Source organism: Anabrus simplex, chromosome 1 (assembly GCF_040414725.1).
Source record: "Anabrus simplex isolate iqAnaSimp1 chromosome 1, ASM4041472v1, whole genome shotgun sequence".
NCBI classification, from domain to species: Eukaryota; Metazoa; Arthropoda; class Insecta; order Orthoptera; family Tettigoniidae; genus Anabrus; species Anabrus simplex.
In genome coordinates this window covers 1,169,191,568-1,169,212,207 of record NC_090265.1, presented here as the reverse complement: position 1 = coordinate 1,169,212,207, position 20,640 = coordinate 1,169,191,568, and the positions used below count along the sequence as shown (strand labels likewise).

Below are 20,640 nucleotides of genomic sequence, written 5' to 3'. Positions count from 1 at the left end.
TTCTAATTTCAGGCATTCAGTACTCTGGGTGGCAATGCCTTGCGTCTCATTACTCTAAACAGTGTTGGAGACTTCATTTTATTCCTGGGCAAGTGTTTCGTTACAGCTGTGACAGGGTGCATAGGGCTCCTGTTCCTTAAGCAGGACCCTCATCTTCACTTCTATGCTATACCTACACTTGCTGTTTGCATCTTTGCCTTTTTCATCGCCCACTGTGTTCTCTCACTTTATGAGGTAATGTAAACAATTCCTATAAGCTCTTTTTCAATCTTGAATCTTGTTATCAGTATATGTTTTGCCTGACAAAAAATTTGAATTACCCAGAAGAAGTGGTCAGATGTCAATGTAACTTTGTATGCATACACACCATCGGCTGCTATGTAAATGATTAGAGTTGCAATTCTCTGTGACAGATAGAATGGCCACCAGAGTGCATTAGTGTTGTTTGTGTTTAGTGTTGATACCAGGCCTGGTAGGGTATATAAGGGGCATGAACAGCATCAGATATTGGGTTATCACCGGGCTGAGTGGTTCAGACGGTTGAGGTGCTGGCTCTCTGACCCCAATTTGGCAGGTTCGATCCTGGCTCGGTCCGCTGGTATTTGCAAGTGTTTGAATACGTCAGCCTTGTATGGGTAGATGTACCGGCATGTAAAAGAACTCCTGCGGGAATAATTTCCAGCACTTCGGCATCTCCAAAAACAGTCAAAGTTAGTGGGACATAAGGTAAGGGTTATTTTGCCCGAAGGCAGGTCCGAACCTCTGCAGAGGACACGGAGATGCCACGCATTCACATGAGACAGCGTCACCAGCACCTGACAGTTTGAAAGAGACCTTATTGTAGGTCTCCATTTGGCCCGCTGGTCGAATCGTGCAATATCCAGGTTTATGGTGCATTCGGGTTGGAAATTAGCAGCAGCCGGACTAGAGAATTGCCATCCCATGTGTAGGCTGCCGTTAACACCACAACACAAACGGCTGTGTTTGGAGTGGGGCCGTGACCGGGAAGCATGGACTGCTGATGAATGGTGTTGCATTGAGTTCAGTGATGAATCACAGTTCTGCACTACCCCAGATGACCATTTGTCTGCAAGTATGGCAGAGACCTGGAGGAGGTCCCATTTTTCCAATGTTTTGGAGAGACATAGCAGTGTTAATCTTGCCTTCATGGTGTGGGGAACCATCAGGTATGTCTTCAGGTCATGGCTGACAGTGATTGAGGGAACTTTGACGACACAAAGGTACGTTGCAGATATCCTGCATCCTCTCTCATGCGACAGTATCATGGTGACGTTTTTCAACAGGACAATGCTTGTTCACACACAGCATGTGTCTATGAACTGTCTGTGTGATGTTGAGGTACTCTCATGGCCAGGAAGATCCCCAGATCTGTCCCCGATAGAAGATGTGTGGAACCAGCTCAGACATGAACTCCGTTCCAGTGCCAATATCCAGGATATCCAGGTCCAGTTACAAGAGTTGTAGGCCAGCTCACCTCAGGAGAGGATACAACGGCTTTATGACACCCTTCCCAACTAAATCAGTGCATGCATCCAGGCCAGAAGGGGTGCAGCATCATACTGATAAGTGGGCTTGTACTGCCAAGTTATTTGTAAATTTGACTTAATTTTTGTAATCACTGAAATAACATCCCATACCCTATCAACACATGAAGTTTCATTTCTTTCCCTCCTCCCCTTCTGGTTGCTTCTTGTCAGGCAATGTAATATCTTAAACCATCGTGAAATGTATGTAATAACCTTGGAGCAATCTATCTCCTACTATGAACATAGTGTTATAAAGCCCAAGATAAATAGGTCAAATGGTGGAGCACTAGCTTTCTGAGCCAAAGTTGGTGGAATTGATCCTTGCTCAGTCCGGTGGTGTTTAAATGTGCTCTAATACACCAGCCTCATGTGGGTAAATTTATGGAGATGTAAAATAAATCTTGTGGGATAAAATTTCAGTATCTCAATGTCTCCAAACTCAGTCAGAGTAATTAGTGGGGCTTAAAACTATTACTTTTTTTTAAACATCGTTATGCCCTACTTAGGAGCTCGATTGAACCAGCTTAGCTGGCGTGTTGGCCTTCTTCTCCTCCCAAAATCTTTTCATTCTCTCGCTGAGCTTTTTCATTCGTTCTTCTGTCCAAGTTATAGTGGCTCTGGTGTTACGTTTTTCTTCTAACTGGTAATTGTCGATTTTGGTTCTGAATTTTCATCTGTCCTGTATAATGTCTTCCGAGATGTTGATTTCCTGGAGATCTGTTTTAATTTCACAAAGCCAGCTGTTCTTCATTTTAGATAAAAGGGCCAGGTTGAGAATTCTTTTAGTTAGTCTGTTATTGTTCATTCTGATAATGTGTCCATAACATTTCAGTTGTCTTTTCCGAAAAGTGTGAGATATTTTTTTCAGAATGACAGTATATTTCCTGGGATGATTTTTTCCCTCCATATTCCCTCTATACAAACTGGGCCAAAATTTTTTCTTAAAATATTCCTTTCCTGTTTCTCTATGTCTTTGGTTAGAGACCCGCCACCAATGATTAAGGTTTCTGAAGAATATAACGCTTCAGGTTTGATTACTGTATTATAGTGTCTAAGTTTTGCTTTGTGAGATATTGATTTTTGTTGTACCTATTCCAAATGATCCTGTAAACTGTCTGTAACTTGGAAATTCTTTCTTTATTTACTTCACGGTTTAAACCAGATGGCTAAATAATTTCTCCTAAATATCTGATTTGGTTCACCTGAAAGATTTTGCCGAATATAGTTATCATAGGTTGTCCATCTATATATCGTGAAGCTCCTTCCATGTATTGAGTTTTCTCATACGAGATTTGAAGTCCTGTTTTGATGGCAATTTCATGTAATTTTTCAATGGAATGAATTGCTTCTTGCCTGTTATTAGAAAGGATTGCTATGTCAACCGTAAAGGCCAGAAATTAATTCTATCTTTAAGTAGTCTGCCAAGGTTATTCCTTTAATTTCCTTTTCCCAGGTCTTCATTACTTTCTCAAGTACGAGATTGAACAGTAGCGGAGATAATCCGTCTCCTTGATGGACCCCGGTGTTAATAGTAAAAGGCTCAGATATTTCGCCTAGGAATTTAACTATTGAAGTAGTGCCAGTTAATGTTTATCTAATTAATGACCTTGTTTTTTATCCACTTGAAATTCTTCTAGAGTATTGAAAAGTGTTTAATGGTCTATAATCATATGCTTTTTTGAAATCTACAAAAGTAATGACAGTTTGTCTGGTTTTGCGTATTTGTAGGATAGTTTTAAGATTAAGGATTTGTTCTGTACAAGATCTTCCTTTTCGGAAACCTGCCCGGTTTTCACCAATTAGATGGTCTGTTTGTTTCTCAAGTCTAGTGACCAGGGCTTTGGAAAAAATATTTGCAAGCAACTGGTAGCAAGCTAATTCCTTTATAACTGTTGATGTTGGTTTTATCCCCTTTCTTGTGTAGTGGATGGATTAGTGCACATTTCCAATCTTCAGGGATTTCTTCAGTGATCCAGATGTTTTCAAGAATCGAGTGGATTTTCCAGGCTACGCTGTTACCTCATATCTTCAGCATTTTGGAAATTATGCTATCTTCCCCTGGGGCTTTGTTATTTTTGAGACCATGGATTATTTCTTTGACTTCTTCCAATGTTGGGGGCTCTGAATCTTGATTAGATGAGGGTATTTCAAAGGTGAGTTATTCTTTAGGAGATTCACTGTTTAAAAGATCCTTGAAATACTCTGCTAGAAGTTTGCAATTTTCTTAATTATTCGTTTCTAACGTTCCATCCGGGCATTTGAAGCAAAGACCAGGTACCACTACCTGATATTTGATAATTCTTCTTGGAAAGTTTTGTAGAAGTTACGTGTATTGTTTTTTGTAAAATTTTGTTCTATTTCTGCTAATCTGTAGTGATCATATTTGCATTTCTCAGACCTGATTACTTTTTATGTTTGTTTGTGTATTTTGGTGAATTCCCACCAGGTTAGTTCAATTTTATGAGAATTCCATTTCTGCCAGGCTTTAATTCTAAAGTTTAAGGCCTTGTCGCAGGTTTTATTGCACCTTCTATGTTTGCGTTTCCTAGGTGGTGTGCAAACATTTTGAGAAGCCTACAAAAATATGTCTTTCAGTTCTACCCAGTTCAAAGGATTGTGAGTAGGGATACTTTCAATGGACCTGTTTGGTTGAAATTTTACCTTGATTACGGATAGATAGTGGTCAGAGTCAATGATTCCTTTTTTTAACTTTAACATTCATAATTTCTTTTTGATTGTTCTTGGAAATAGCCACATGATCTATTTGAAATTCTCCCAAGTGAAAATTCCCAGAAGTCTTCCATCATTTGTGGATCTTTTCGATTGTAGTTATTGGTGGGAGCATGCACATTGATCAGTGTGTATGCTTTGTTCCCTGATTTAATGGAAAATGTCAAAATTCTTTCAGAGGTTGAAGAAAAGTTAAGTATGTTGTTAATAATGTTTCTTCTTACAGCGAATCCAGTGCCAAATTGTAATGGCTTCTTATAAAGGGAGATTGCTGGCTTGCCTTTGAAAATTCTATAATTTCCTGAGTCAAAATGATTTTCATCCCTGTATCTGGTTTCCTGAAGTGCTAAAATTTGGATGTTTTAAGTTATCTAACATGGCTGTTAATTGCTTTAACTTCCCAATTTTCTGAAGTGTGTTGATGTTTAGACTATCAATGAAAGTCTTACATTTTGGGTGAGGAGATTTTTTTAAGCTTCGATGCATTCCCGCATGATGTTCTCGGTCCCCCAGAATCCGATGACTGAGAAAAACTAGTTTGTCTACTAATGCCTGGGATAGGTGTATCGTTGAAAAACAACATCATGCTAATAGGTTGAAAGTATTGGGGAGATTGATTGTGATCAACCTCAATGTTACAGCTAAGGTATTGAGCCTTAGAGGTTGCCTCAAGATGTTCTCTGGTTGTCATTTTACGGCATTGAGCCAACCCTTCTCCTTTCCCCGGGTTTGGGACTGGTAACAGCAACTACTGAGCTACTCAATCCATCCAGTAGATACTGCGGGCGGATTTTATTATTATTATTATTATTATTATTATTATTATTATTATTATTATTATTCGGAAAAGACCAGAAAACTGATGACGCAAGCTCACTTAGAAGTTGTGCATTTCTTTCTTTGCCAGGCAGCCTTTAATTTTTCCTCCTCGTGGTTCTTCGTTCTTCTGTCTACTTGGCTCCTGTCTTCTTCTTGTGGTTTCTCTCTGACTCTGCTTCTCACTCGCTGATTTTCATTCTGTAGCAGGTTCGGTCTGCGATATCGGCCACTTTGATTTCTGATTTGTCCAGTTGTTGGCGGATTTCCAATGTCCACCTATTTGTTTTGATGTTTTCTGTTGTCTCTAGGAAGATTCTTGTCAGTCCATTTTCTGGAAGACGTTTGATGTGTCTGTAAAATTTCAGGCGTCTTTTTCTGATGCCGGCCACAAGGTTTGAGAGCTCCTCGGTTTTTGTACGAGATAGCAGTCAATATCCTTCGTCAGTCAGTTTTGGGCTGACAATTTTTCTCATGATTTTACATTCCTCTTTCAGGATGTCTTTGAGGACTGTTTATCTGTGAAGATCCAGTGTTTCACTCACGTATAGTATTTCAGGTTTGATCACAGTGTTGTAATGTCGAATTTTGGTGAAGATTGAGAGGCATTTTTTGTTGTAAATGTTTTGCGTTCAGCCGAGGGCTCTCTTCATTTTCTCGATGTGTACCTCGAGGGCCTTCTGTTCTTTTCCTGTTGCTACTAAAATTTCTCCGAGATATCGAAACTCGGTTACTTTTTCAATTGTGCCAAATTTCATGTTCAGATTCTGGAGGCCGCAGTGGTTGCACATGACCTTGGTTTTTGAGAAGGAGATTTGTAGGCTGAATTTTTCTGAGCATTTCTTGAGGGTTTCAATTTGGCTGATTGCCTGTTGTTCTGTTGTTGCGAGGATCGCAAGATCATCTGCGAAAGCGAGACAGGAGATTTTTACATGTTTTCTTGTCATACTTAATGGTTGCCAATTTCCTTGAGCTTTTAGAGCTTGTTCCCATTCTCTCATGATTTTGTCCAGGGCTGTGTTAAATAGTAGTGGGGAAAGTCCATCTCCTTGTCGGACACCTATTTTTATCTGAAATTTTTCAGATATATATTTCCCATGAATTTTACTTGGGAGGTTGTGTTTGTAAGAGTGTCTGATATTTTTTTTGAGTCTTGTTGTCCAGTCTGTATCACTCGGTGTTTGGAAGAGGGATTGCCGGTCAATGGAGTCGTTTGCTTTCTGGAAGTAAATGAAGGTGCAGATTGTGGGTTGTTTTCTAGTGTGTCGTAGTTTAAGATGGTTTTCAGATTGAGTATTCTGTTTAGCACAGGATCTGTGGGGCCTGAAGCCCGCTTGTTATTAGCCTATGAGTGGTTTTAGTGGTTCCTGTATTCTTTGGAGGAGGGCTACAGAGAGGATTTTTTATGTGACTTGCCCCCTGTAATTGTTCACATCTGTTTGGTCACTTTTTTTTTGTGAAGTGGAACGGGGAGGGTGTTTGTCCAATTTTCTGGTAGTTTTTCTGTTGTCCGAATTTCTTTATGATTTGTGTGAGTTTTTGGAGCGAATTCTTTCCTAGGCGTTTAAGAAGCTCTGCTATGATGCCGTCTCCAGATGCCTTGTTGTTTTTCAGTCGTATGTGTTGGTGTATTTCTTGTTGTATAGGGGGTGATTAGCCTGGGTTTGGGTTCGGGTGAGGTTTATGTGGAAACCTTTCTGTTGGTTCTGGGCAATTGAGTAGTGACTCGACCGGGCGAGTTGGCCGTGTGATTAGGAGCGCACTGCTGTGAGCTTGCATCCGGGAGATAGTGGGTTCAAATCCCACTGTCGACAGCCCTGAATATGGTTTTCCATGGTTTCCCATTTTCACACCAGGCAAATGCTGAGGATGTACCTTAATTAAGGCCACGGCCACTTCCTTCCAACTCCTAGGCCTTTCCTATCCCATCGTCGCCATAAGACCTATCTGTGTCGGTGCGACCTAAAGCAACTGGCAAAAAAAAAAAAGTAGTGACTCGAAATATCTCGCGAGTTCCTTGGTATTTTCGTCATCTATGAATGCCAATTTTCCATTTTGTTTTCTGAAGCAGAGGTTCTTAGACATGTACCCATTTAATCTGTTGCAGAAGATGCTGTAAAAATCTCTGGTGTTGTAGTTGCGGAAGTCCTGTTGGCCGACTTCAGTTGGTCTTCCAGGTATTTCCTCTTGGTTTGTCTGATGAGTTTAGAGGTCTGTCTGCAGACTTCGCGGAATTTTTCCTCGTTTTCAGGTGTACTGTTGCTGATGAATGTCTGGTATGTGTTTTTTCTATTCAGTATGGCTTGGTCACATTTTGTGTTCCAAAATGAAAATGCGGTAGTTACCATATTCTAATGTCTCCAACTCAGTGAGTCTGATCTCTTGTATGGCGAGTAGCTGGAGTTTTTGCTGATCTAATTCTGATGTTAATCTGAGAAGTTTGCCTACTTGCAGGAGTGTGTTTACGTTTAGTGTGCCAATGTAGGAGGGCGTTTTGGTGGGAAGTTCGCCAGAGAGCTCCGACTCTCTCTTTCGTGTAAGCCCAGCTCCGAGTGGCCAGTTGCCGCCTTCGTTTTCATTTGGCGGGTGGATTAGTTACCACCTGAAGTAATGTTGTTCTTACTTGCACGATTCATGGTGTGCTTGTTCTCAAGCGACTGGGGTGATCCCGAGGGATCGGAGTACAATCAGGTGGGTGAGTTCCTGAAGGTTTTCTGAGGCAGCCGCTCCGATTTGGAGTACAGACGCTGACCAGTTGCTGCACCAAATAGGTGAACAGACATTACTAGATTTATTATTATCCTATACCGTTGACCATCTAGTGGCTCTTCTGCCTTTAGGGGCAGTTTCCCACCCCAAGGGCAAGACAGTGCCCTGAATCTCTACCTGCTCACCTGCCCTCCAAAGAGGCCATTGGCACTTGGTAGATGAGGACCACTTTTACCGATGGTCACTCGGTTTGTGGACGCAGTTTAACGTCATGCCCGGGACGTATTATTATTATTATATAATTCGCTGTTGCCATCAAGGACCACGTTAAGTCTTGTTGCATTTGACACTGAACTTGGCCTTCTTTAGAGCCCAAATTTCCCTCATTCTTTGTGAGTGGGCCTGTTTACGCTCCTCTGTCCAAAGGGTACCGTGTCTTCTCTTTGGTTGCTCGTCTTGGTTTAGCCCGTTTGTCAATATTTTCTTTGTAGAAGCGATCTCTGTTAAGGGCATCTTTAGCTGAGATATGTAGCATTTGCAGGTCTTCTTTGGTATCTCTAAATCAGGGAATTGTGGTTTTGAAAGATCTCTTTAGTTAACTTTTTCCCGTCCATTCGTTTCAGATGACCATAAAATCGTGCCAGTCTTTTTCGGATTGTGATGGTAATTTTCTCTATTTTGCTGTAGACTTCCTCATTGGATCTCTTGTGATGGATTCCATTTCTGTACTTTGATCCCAAGATTCCTCTCACAATTTTGCGCTCTTTTTTCCTCCAGTTTTTCAAGGAGTCCTTTGTTGGCATTTAGAGATAGGGTTTCGGCTGCATATAGAACTACTGGCTTCAGAACTGTTTCATAGTGATGTATCTTGGTGTTTTGGAAAAGGCATTTTTTTGTTGTAGATTGTGCAGGATGTTTGGTTGACTATTTCCAGTTTGCATACTCGTTCCTGAAGTGCTTTTTTGTCCAGTCCATTTTTCATGATGATCTCACCCAGGTATTTGAATTTGTCTACTCAAGTGATGTCCCCGTATTTTGTATGGAGTTTTGGTGGGGACTCTTTGATGTTAGTCATTACTTCTGTTTTCTCAAACGATATCTGCAGACCAGTTTGTTCGGCATTTTCCTTTAACATTTCAACTGGAGCTCTAGCGGCTTCTATGCCGTTTGAGAGAACGGCAATATCATTGGCAAATGCTAAGCAGTCTGTTGTGATCCCCTTGGATTTGGTTCCTATTCTTAGTGGACTGTAGTTGGTTCCCTGTAATCTGACCTGCCAGGTTCAGATGATCTTTTCAAGAACGCAGTTGAAGAGTATCGGGGACTCTTGTTTTGGTGTCAAAGGAATGCAAGAGACATCCGTGGAACTTCACCTTGGATTTTGTATCATCAGGGTGGCTCTAATTAATGCCAACAGTTTCAAATCAACTCCAAATTCATTTAAGATGTTCAGCAGGACTTCCCAGCCAATGGAGTCGTACGCTTTCTTGAAGTCCACAAAGACAGACACATACTGCTTGGACCTTAGTGTACAATATCTGATGATCATTTTGGGATTTTGGATCTGTTCGGCTGTTGAGCGATTTTTTCTGAACCCTCCTTGGTATTCACCTATTTGATGTTCGACTTATGCTTCCAAATGCTCTAGGATGGCAAGTGATAGAATTTTGTAAGTCACAGGTAGCAAAGATATTCCTATGTAGTTGTTGATGTTCTTCATGCTACCTTTTTTGTGTAATGGATGGATCGAAGCTATTTTCCAATGTTCGGGTAGGGTCTCCTTGCTCCAAATTTCTTCTATTTGCTTTTGCAAGATATCAAGTGATTCCTCTGGGGCATATTTCCATAGTTCTGCTACCACTGAGTCTTTCCCCCCGGCGCTTTGTTGTTTTTGAGATGGGCAATGTGGTGCTTGATTTCATCTCTGTTGGGTGGTCTGGAAGCTGGGTACCTGAGTAAGGGAATCCTTGGTCTCAGTGGAGCTTTGCGGTTTAGAGCATTTAAGTAAATTCTTGAAGTAGTCTGCCAGAATGCTACAATTTTCTTCATTTGACGTCGCCAGTGTGCCGTCCTTTCACTCAAAGCATAGAGATGGTAGTTTATAGCCAGTGAGTTTGTGTTTGAAGGCTCTGTAGTACTCTCTGCTTTCATTCTTCCTAAAGTTTTGGTCTATCTTTTCAATGAGAGATTTTTTGTATTTACGTTTCTCAGTTCTAAACACCGTAGCTACTTGGGCACGTTGGGTTTTGTAGGTTTCCCAATCAGTTTCTGATTTTGTAGATTAGTACTGTTTCCATGCATTATTACATTAACCTCATCATCATCATCATCATCATTATTATTGCATGCTAGTTGGTCGTATGGTGATGAAGTTCCTTAACTTGTGTATATTTGCTTGTGAAATGTAATGTGTATGTGACTACGATATAAATGTTACTTTAAAGGTATTTTAGGTGCTCAGTTTCTCATGTGTATATAAACAGTAAACTATAAAAGTACCAATATAACTGTTAAAAAAGGAGAATATTCATTGATTATTTTCTATTTTCACTGCAACAAAACAACACATAATGAGTTCACTGCAACAAAACAACACATAATGAGGGTGTCAATGCAATATAGAGCGAATCAGAAGAAAAACAATTTCTCCAGAACTTTTGCAGACTCCAATAAAATAACAGTATCATCACCAATCTCAGAGTTTTGATTTCCTCTTTTTTTTTGTGATTCTCTTTCCAAACCCCTCTTTAATTTCATTGACTGCCTGTTCTATATACATAGTGAAAAGGAGAGGAGGCAAACTGCAGCCTTGCCTCATTCCTTTATGGATTGCTGTTGGATTTTCATAGCCCTAGATTCTTATCACTACAGACTGATTTTTGTACAGATTGTAGGTAATTCTTCTTTCTCTGTATCTTCAGAATTTCAAATAGCTTGGTTCAATCAGCATTATCAAATGCCTGTTCTAGATCTGTGAATGCCATGTACATGGGCATGGCCTTCTTAATTCGATCCTGTAAGATCATTATAGGTAATAAATAAATTTCATATAATTCCGTATTAAAGAGCTATATAATGTAAAACAAAAGCTTAACCCTTTGGCACTCAGCCTATATGCAGGTGTTTGCTCGAATACACTCAGACTAATTTGTGTGATTTTCCAAAGCATATTACAAAAATTCAACACGTAAAGAGTTTAACACACATTAAAATAAAATTAATCACACTAATACAGGAAACTATGAGCATTTCAGAAACGAATATACTTTGGACGTATTGTTATTGGTTAAGCCCCCAAAAATTATTAAATTTCGAAAATAAATTTTGAAAAATAAATTATTGTTTTCAATGACAGAAAAATTAGACATTGTTGCGTCTTCCTTCTTTACTCTTAGACGTGAATGAAAGAACATTTAATTCTGAATAATTTTTATCAATATGATGTGTGTGCTGCAATTCACTCATGAAGCATTGCACAAAATTATTCAGTGTACATGTAACGGTCATTGATGTCAGGTCCTCGCGGTCCGATGCACGGTGAGCAGTTACGACCGTGACACTTGCCACATATCGGGAATCACTTTCAGCAAAAGAAGGTCATTACTACTGGCTAAATCATCTGAAAATTCAAGGATATCGGCCTCATTCGGCCTTGAATATGGCCTCGCCATGAAGATAAAAAGACGACGCAAGCACGTGCAACAACGGATTTATGAAAAGGAGTAAAATTGTAGTTTACGAAGTACATCGAACACACGATATACCAAAGAAACGAAATAAGCTATAAACAAAACTCACAGCAAGATCAACTTGTTGTATTCATAAGCCAATCAAAACAGATCCACGCAATAACAACTTCAAATAACCACAACATAAACATTCACGGTCAACAGATTTCATTTGTCGAAAATAAAAAAAATATTTTGTAGGGCTGGTGGATATATCTGTTGAGTGAAAAGCAAATTCAACGCTTTAAGGTAACGTCACGATCAACTGTTACGATTTAACAGCTACGCAAATGACCAAAATCCGTAAATTAGTCAGAGCCGATGTATCGGCGCCGTGAGCGTTTTCGCCATAACCTCTCGCGCCGATAGATCGGCGCGCTGAGTGCGAAAGGGTTAAGGTTTCCACCTATTCAGTACTATTTATTGTAACCTTAAAAAAGGTACATATATTTGATGAAATTAGTTTTGGTCTTGTTAGAAACCATCATCAGTCAAAATCAATAAAAGTTAAGGCAAGACATGAATTATAGATAAAGTTTATGAAACAAACGTGTGTTGTTGAAATTCAGTGCAAGACAAGTAAAGATTTGGATGTTAAACACTCATCACAATCACATGTCTTGTGTAAGTTCTCAGTTTTCTTTCAATTAGAAGAATGCACTTCACAGAAGACCAGGTGAAACACTTAAAATACTAGCACTTGAAGAATCTTCTAGAATTTAGTAATCACCCACCATTCCAATTCCCTCAGCCCCACCTTAGGCTACACTATACCTCCCATCTACAATTCAGCTCTCTTTTCTTTTCTTTTCAATGATCCATATTGGAAACAAATGAACATCTCAGCACTTCCCATCAACATCATTCTGTTCACACTAGTTTCAGCTGAATTGAATTCTAGAAGATTCTTCAAATGTTTCACCTGATCTTCTGAGAAGTGCATTCTTCAAATTGGAAGAAAACTGAGAACTTACACAAGACTTGTGATTGTGATGAGTGTTTAACATCCAAATATTTACTTGTCTTGCACTGAATTTCAACAACACACGTTTGTTTCATAAACTTTATCTATAATTCATGTCTTGCCTTAACTTTTATTGATTTTGAGTAGCAAGACTGAAACTAGTTTCATCAAATATATGTACCATTTTAAAGGTTACAATAAATAGTACTGAATAGGTGGAAACCTGTAAGATCAGACGTAAAGCTAGAATTACTTTTCATGTTCTTACATTTCTTCTGAATCCAAACTAATCTTCTTCAATCTTCAACTTGTCTTTCAATTCTTCTTTAAATAATACATGGTAAAATTTTGCAAGTATGATATACTAAATTATGGTGCAGTAGTCTTCACACCTGCACTTGCTTTCAGGAATTGTTATAACAATATTCAGTCTAAAGTCAGATGGTCCTTCTCCTGTATCATACATCTTACACACTAAATGGAATAATCTCACCATGTTAGTTTCTCCTAAGGCAGTCAGTAATTCTGAGGGTATGTCACAATTCCAGGTGCCTTGTCTCTCAAAGCTCTTTTGAATTCTGACCTCATTATAGCATCTCCTATTTCATCAGAATCAGCAGCTTCATCCTGTTCTGTAAAAGTAGTTTTCCATCTGAGCTCTTAATATTCATACACCTAGTTTTGCTTTTCCACAGGTTTCCTTGATTTTCCTGTATGCAGCATCTGGCTTTTCTACAACCTTCAGCAACTTTGCATATCTCTTTCTGCTTATTCTTCCTTAGCTGTCCTGCACTTCAATCTACAGTCCAAGTTAATTGGTCATTGTCAATCCGAGGTCTATAAACTGACTGATAAGAACCTATGGTTAAAGACACAGCTGAAAAATGCTATCCTGCAACTTCTGGACCAGTATGGCTTTTGAAATACAATTGAAATTCATGGTATTTTGGTAAAGTCAACAAAGATATGTATGAAATCATGAAGGAGGTAGGTTGAGCATTGAATATAAAAGTGAACAATGAAGAAACAGACTCGTGAGTCTTTCAGAAGCGTTATCGTTAAATTTGTGTATTGGATCGACAAGAAGAAATTCATCCAGAGATTAAAGGTCAAGGGGAACTTGATTAGGTCCCAGTTTGGCTTCCCCTGGGATGAGATTATATATGTCAACCAAAATCTGACTGCATATCGCAGAATATTTAGTCAGGCATGGAAGCTAACAATCAAAAGGAAAAATATTTATTTGTGGGTGACTATGTGGTTAACATAAAACTGTGCAAACAAGAGGGTGATCAGCATGTGTGCACCTTGAGAAATCTAGATGTTATTAGTAATTTAAATTAAACATGTATTAACTACTCACATAGTTCCATGGTGAATTCAGGTCCACTTTCTATTTATTATCAGAATTGTAGATGACTGAACACCAAGCTTTCTGAACTCTACTTGAACAGGGTTGAATCACAATGATATCCTGCTGATTTGTGGGTGCTGCAAATTATTGGATATAATGTATATTGGGATGAATGAAAGGGTGAAAGAAGAGGTGCTGGACTACAGATTGCTGTTGCTACTGAAATAACTTTAAAACATATTGAATTAGACTTCATAAATTTTGAGGTGGTAAGTGTGAAAATTATACTGGTATCGCATGGCCGTACTTACAACATATAGTGTGTGTATTTTTCACCATCCTCTAATCTATTGTCGCGGCCACCAAATTAGGCGGTTCAGAGAAATTACGCTGTTGCCAAGGTTATGTAGCACCTGGCGAAGAAATGTCTAACTGAACACATCATTTCGGAGCGCGAGGCAGGTTGTTCTCTCTCAAGCTCCTGATGTTACTTCATACAATGCTTCGAAACAAATTATACTACAAGCTTCAGAAAAGACTGCTGATTTCAGTGGTATAACTATTTTCCACATAAACCACTTTAAATAATTATTAAAAATAAAATATTGAATGAGTAAATTTAAATCCGTAGAATCATGTATTGAAAATTTCAGTAAGCGGCCAAGTTTTTATTTCTTCAGCCAATAAAATTTTGTCTGTGGAAAAAATGTAAAAAATTGCCTGACTTACATTTTTTATCTGAAACATATTTCCGTGAGTCTTGTAGTTTTCCTGGAAAATGACTCGGAAAGCGATCATGTAAATGTTGCTAGCTGAGGTAGTTCGGAGCACGCGTGCCAGCACAGGCTGCAGGAAGCCGTAAATACTTTCGGATTACATATTAATCTATGTCAGTTTTATTACATTATAACTTTAAATATTTGAATAATTTGACTGAGTAATATAGAAAAGGAACTACTTTAAAGAATAGGTTTACATTAATTTACCATGAATTAAGAATTGTTTCTAGCTAAAAGGCAGTCTAAGATTTCTTAGTCACTGTCATCACTCATCTCACTATCTGTCAAGTCGTCATTTACACTGATGATAAATGGCTCCATTCTTTTGTCCCTTACTATTTCCTTGGCCCAATCATCTGCTTGAAGATTTTCCGCGCAATTGAAGCACTTTTCCCAATCTGCAGCAGTCACACGGTCAATGGCTTCTGACGTGAGTTTTTCTACATCCTTTATTTTGAATGTATTGTTCCTCTCTGCCACTTCTCACTTGACTTGAGCCCAAATTATTTCAATTGGGTTGTATTGGCAGTGGTAGGGTGGCAACCTTACTACCTCGTGGCCCCAAGAGAGAGCTAATTTATCAAGTTTTTCTTGGAGATGAAAGTATTTTATGGTTGGGTGAATATTTCGCTTCGTTAACACATCTCTCAACCGAACGAAGGCTGACATTACACATTTTTCAGTTAATTCTTGAAGTTCACAGTCTGCAAAATATTTGAGTCGGCCGACATCTGCACGTATTGCAATACATTCACAATTACGGATTTTGTCTGGCTGGCTAAGTCCTTCTTCTTAAGCCCTTCCAACCGACGACGCTTCAGAGGAGTTTCTTGTTTGTTTCTCGCACTTACTTCGTCCTCTTCAGATAATAGACCCGAAGAAACACCAGGCTGAACACATTTACTATCCATCTTTAACTGTACTTACGGTGCGAGTTTAACAGCTGCATGACAGGGAATGACTCGGGTAAGGTGGCCTGGAGCGGATGGGCTTCAACTAGACAGCACTGCACAATCAGTGCTGCCAATCCGTGCTCGGAGGTAAGCGACTCTCGACCATCTGTTGCTTCGCCGTTCCCATATCTGACAACAGCGCAGTTTTCCTCACCCACCTAATTTGGTGGCGTGACAATAGTCAAGTAGCTCACGTTTTTTAATTCAAAATTCATTAAGGCTTACAAAATCAAAATGTTATCATTGTTCAAGGCTTTAGTCTCCCTTTGATAACAGGTCTAACTCTTGCTGATATTTTAAACAGTGGACCTGTTGTTACCTGATGAAACAATTTAGCAGTATATCAAGCAAGCATCAAGCAAGTGGCTACATTGTTTGAAGCTTACTTTCAGGGAATAGTGGATTTGAATCCTGGCAGCTCTAAAGATGGTTTTCTATGATTTCCTATTTTCACACCAGCCAAATGCTTGAGGGCATGGGACTGCTTCTATTGTGCTTGTCGTTTGGTGTCTCTATGGATTTTCTGCAAGGCGAAACTAGAAAGCTCCTATTCTGGCCACACACTGAAGATACTAGAACTTCATCACCAGGTATATGAAAGCCGGCTTTCAGCGAATAGGCAGTCAAAATTGTATTGGTGTTGTTGTGGTAGGTGTTTAAGGTAGTCAGTCACATGTCATGAGCTAAGATTTCCGTGTGTGTAGGACAGTCACGTGAGTTGATTGTGTGGGTTATTGAACTTGTCTGAATTTGAGCTGAGTGCACAGTTGTTGTATGTTGAGATAGCCAAAGTTTGTGTATTTGAGCCTGACTGCATGGAGCTGCTGTGTAAAGTGATGGTGGTGCGAACGAAGAAAAATGAAAGGTGAGCCCTGTCAATGAAGATAATGAAGGATCATCATTCCAGGTATAGACTGTCAGCCAGAGACCAGGACAAGACACTCTTGTAAATAGCCACTTATTTTTGAAATGGTTACTGTTTGTTGTCAGGGATAAAATGTGTATGTGTGGGTTTTTTCTCCATATAAGGAACTAAAACTTAATGATCCTTTCTTGACATTGCTACAGTATTTAATTAATTAGTAATTAATCAGTCTGTTCATTAGAAGTTAATTGTGAAGAGATACTGGTGTTGTATGTTTATACATAATATGCTGGTAAGGAAATATGTTACCAACCAAAACTATTATAATCATAACATAAGTACCAGTACTCATAAACTAACTGCACTGTGTCTTGTGAATGTTTGTCTTGGTAAAAGATGATGTGTTTTGTAATGTTCTAAATAATTGATTTCTTAACAGACAATATTTTATTGCAAACAAACACTGAACACATTGTTCCTATTCATCAAGCAAAAACTCCTTTGATTGTGTACCAGGTCATCACTTTATTTCTCTGTTGCTGCCATGATGATTCTGCTGGAACTAACTGTTTTAATCACCTGTTCTAATGTTGTTCTGAAACATTGACCCAGTTGCTATTACTAGCCTTCTGAATAACTGAACACTTAGTGAACCTACCCAAGGAGCAGCATCTGGCCTTTGATCAGATTGATTTACTGTAATCAGTCTGCAAAACGAATTAACGCAATATTATAAGCTACAAATATCTGTGTATTAAATTGTACTTTGCATCCCCCTGGTCAAAACTTTTTACTGTATATTCACTATTCTAATCAGTGGAATTTGGCAGTTGTAAGGGGAATCCAAGGTACCATAAACCTTTTAAAGAACATGCATTTACCTCTTATAAAAGCATCATCCACTAACAATTGGAAACCTGCTTTGTTGTCTGATGTGAACCTTGCTTATACATTGTAGTGCTTTAGCTACTCATTTCAACTATTTAATTACTTTGGTCTGGCTTGGGAAAAACATCATAATTTTTACTGCAGTAACAGAAAAGTGTCTGGAAATTTATTTCTGTCCACTTTATTAGGAGCTGAAGGTAGATTCTAGTGTTGTTAATTAGGAATATTATTTGATATTATGTTGTCTTAATCTTATGATAATCTCCTTTCATTATACAGATTGTGATTGACACTATGTTCCTATGTGTGTGTGAGGATGAACGTCTGAATCCAGAGGGTGGAGTCTGGCAGCAAACAGGTGTGATGAATGCCCGTCGCTCTGAAGCAGAAGCTACTGAACTCGCTCCTATTAATGTTTAAGAAAATTGAAGAACATATAATTGCTTCTCATTTTACAGTCATTTCAAGCAAATTACCTCAATTTCAATCAAGGTTCATCAAGACATTCTTGTCATTGTGAAGATTTCAGGTTTCCTTTATCATGTAGCTCATTTAGTAGCTTCTAGAAAGTTGTTCATAGGTGTCTTTGTTTCAGGATGGGCATAGTTTATGTAAGTAAGGAATCATAGAATATTTAATAATGAGCAAGTAATATTTAAAAGGCATACATATTTTTGCTATGTAGTTATTTCAAGTGCCATTAGAAATGTTAGAAAACATGATGCAGGTATAAATGGAATGATCGCAAGCATTTTCACTATGATGCTCAAGCACAATGGTAAAATTCTCTCTCTGTATCAACTTTGAAAGATCAGAAGTTATATAAATGTTCAACTCTGGTCTCCGTTTTCTTTGCAAAGGTAATATTATATAATAGCTCTGTTAAGCTATTTTACTTCTACAACAAAAAGTAAGCATCTCCAAGTCAAAGTCGAATATTAAAGCCATGTTTCTGTCAGGAATTTTATATAGGATAGTCCAGTTCAGGTGTTTGATGTGTTCTAGTAACAGTGGCATGCAGTGAACACGTTCCTTACCCCAGCTGCATTAAAAAAAAAATTGCAGCCCCACCAATCTAAGCCAACATCATTTTATAAACTCACTTGATAACGTAATGTAAATATAATGATAACAAACAAACAGATCAGACAATAAAGTAATAAATAAGACACAATTTAGAACTTATGCAATTATTACTCACTTGGGTGATTTATGAAGGTGAGCTCGGCAATCTGCAGTCGGGAAGCAGGTTCAAATCCAGTCAAGATTCATAACAAGTAAGAAAGCTAAAACATGAGAATTGTGTATCTTTGTTAGTTTGCTGCACCTTTAATTCCTCAGGGATAATATTTCACCATCCTGACAACTGTTTTGGCCATTCAAGTAGTGAACAGTAAATAACGAGATTAATAATTTCATGTCGATTAGTGACAGAATGATCTTTAGAAAACACTGTGCTGGACCATGTTGACAATGCCGACATCTTAATTACATGTGAACTCCATTCTTCTCTCTTTTTTACTGAAATCCAAAAATAAAATAAATACTTTTATTTCATTTGATTTCATAAAATGGCTCTAATTTTAGTAGCAAGACAATGTGCAAGTGGCTATACTGACAACGTAGCGAGAGAGCGAGCCTACCCTGGTCTGTTGCCATAAGACACTGTGAATCTCCAGATAAGCCCGCAGCCCACACCCTGCCTCACCACGACAATGTGGTCTTAAGCGCATGCGTCAACTTGGCAACTTCACTTTCGCTCAGGTAGCTTGCTGAAGAGAGCTGGGCTGCTGTCAAATGAGCGGTTTATCGAATCAGTTGTATTTAACTTGACTTAGCTATTTTCAGTTTTTTGAACTTGATTAAAAGTGTTCTGAGGAATGTAAGAAAATATAAATACAAAATTCTTTACCCCAGCAGTGTTGGGGTAGATGGGGTTCAGTGCACGCCAGTGTCTAGTAATAAGATTTGGGTTATCCTTCATGATTCAATAATTGTTTACTGTATTTTAGAGTTAATGGTAAATGAGATGGGACAGTAAATTTAGATTTTGTGTATTAGAGATTTGTAATAGACGTTGCACCTACCAGTAAATTTCTTACATGATAATAGAGATTAACCTAAGAACATGCAGCTTTCTTATGTCTGTGGTAAAAGGCGAAAAAAGTGATTGGAGGTTTTTAATCCCTGTACAGTCTAATCTCTTATGCCCTATTTTATACTACAACTTATAAATCTCATTTTTTAATCCCATATTGGCTTTAAAAACTAAGATTTTTCCCACCGTCCAATACTTATTTTATTTTCATAGCTAGTTTTTATGCATATTTAAGCTGACACATGTTTGTACATGCATAAAAGCTAGGTATGAAAATAAAATAAGTATTGGATGGTGGCAAAAATCCTTTGACCTTTGATATTTTATGCTGTAAAGAAAAATGAAGAGGCAGTTCTTTTGAGAAGTTGTACAGTTGTTGACTTGAATAAAATACAAGATATTGTGAGAAAGTGCATTGAAGTGAATCTCCTTATTGATTACATAACCCTCCTTGAAAGAGAAAAGTCCCATTTATCAGCTGCCACTCGTGCATTCGTCAGAATAAGCTTCCTGAGACAGTCTTGTGTTTCTACAATGACATGTTTGAAATCTTTATAGAAACTTTATAGAAATGATAGTAAATCGTTGATGTTATATTATTTTTTCAACTTAATAAATCCTAAAATAATATTCCTACCAAATATCAACAATTGCTACTGACTGTCAGAGGACTGTTGAAAACTCTTAAAATGTTCCAAAGGAAACTTTAAATTAATATCAGGTTGAGGATCCAAAGCAAGCAGATCATTTCAATCATAAATATCTGTCATTATGGAAAACTTTACCATTTTTTATACGTATCAATTTCATGGTTGATTTTAACTGTATATCTGCTACTGCATTTAATATGTATTTTAAATTATTCATATGTCTGCCAATGTGTATAACTGTATAGCCATCAGGGCAATGTGTTTTAGGGACAAAGGAAATGATTTTTCAGACTCCTTCATTTCTTTCCCTTGTTAGTTGATAACATATTCCCACTCTCCAATTGTTGTTAATGGATCCTCCTGTCAAAGCCACTATAATTAATGCTATAACTGGAGAGAGAAATGATAGGAAACACAAACAAGTTGTTTTACCTCTACAAAAGATTAGAAATAATACATAAATCAGAAAATATTGAATCAGCAATGAGACTATACCAAATGAATGGAATAGATATACAAATGAAAAGGAGCATGTAGGAAAACAACAGAAGCTGACACA

The 20,640-nt window shown here is 38.3% G+C and overlaps 1 protein-coding gene across 3 annotated transcripts in view; it reads left to right on the top strand.

Annotated features, from left to right (window-relative positions):
- Ctl1 (choline transporter-like protein 1) overlaps window positions 1-19,963 on the top strand; it is a 290,689-nt gene extending 270,726 nt beyond the window's left edge. For all 3 annotated transcript variants that reach the window (XM_067151040.2, XM_067151020.2, XM_067151031.2), the window contains 2 exons: window positions 13-234; window positions 17,613-19,963. In XM_067151040.2, the coding sequence (XP_067007141.1) occupies window positions 13-234; window positions 17,613-17,753 (363 nt within the window). In that variant the 3' untranslated portion in view covers window positions 17,754-19,963. The remainder of the gene's footprint in view (window positions 1-12; window positions 235-17,612) is intronic.
- The last annotated feature ends 677 nt before the right edge of the window (window positions 19,964-20,640 follow it).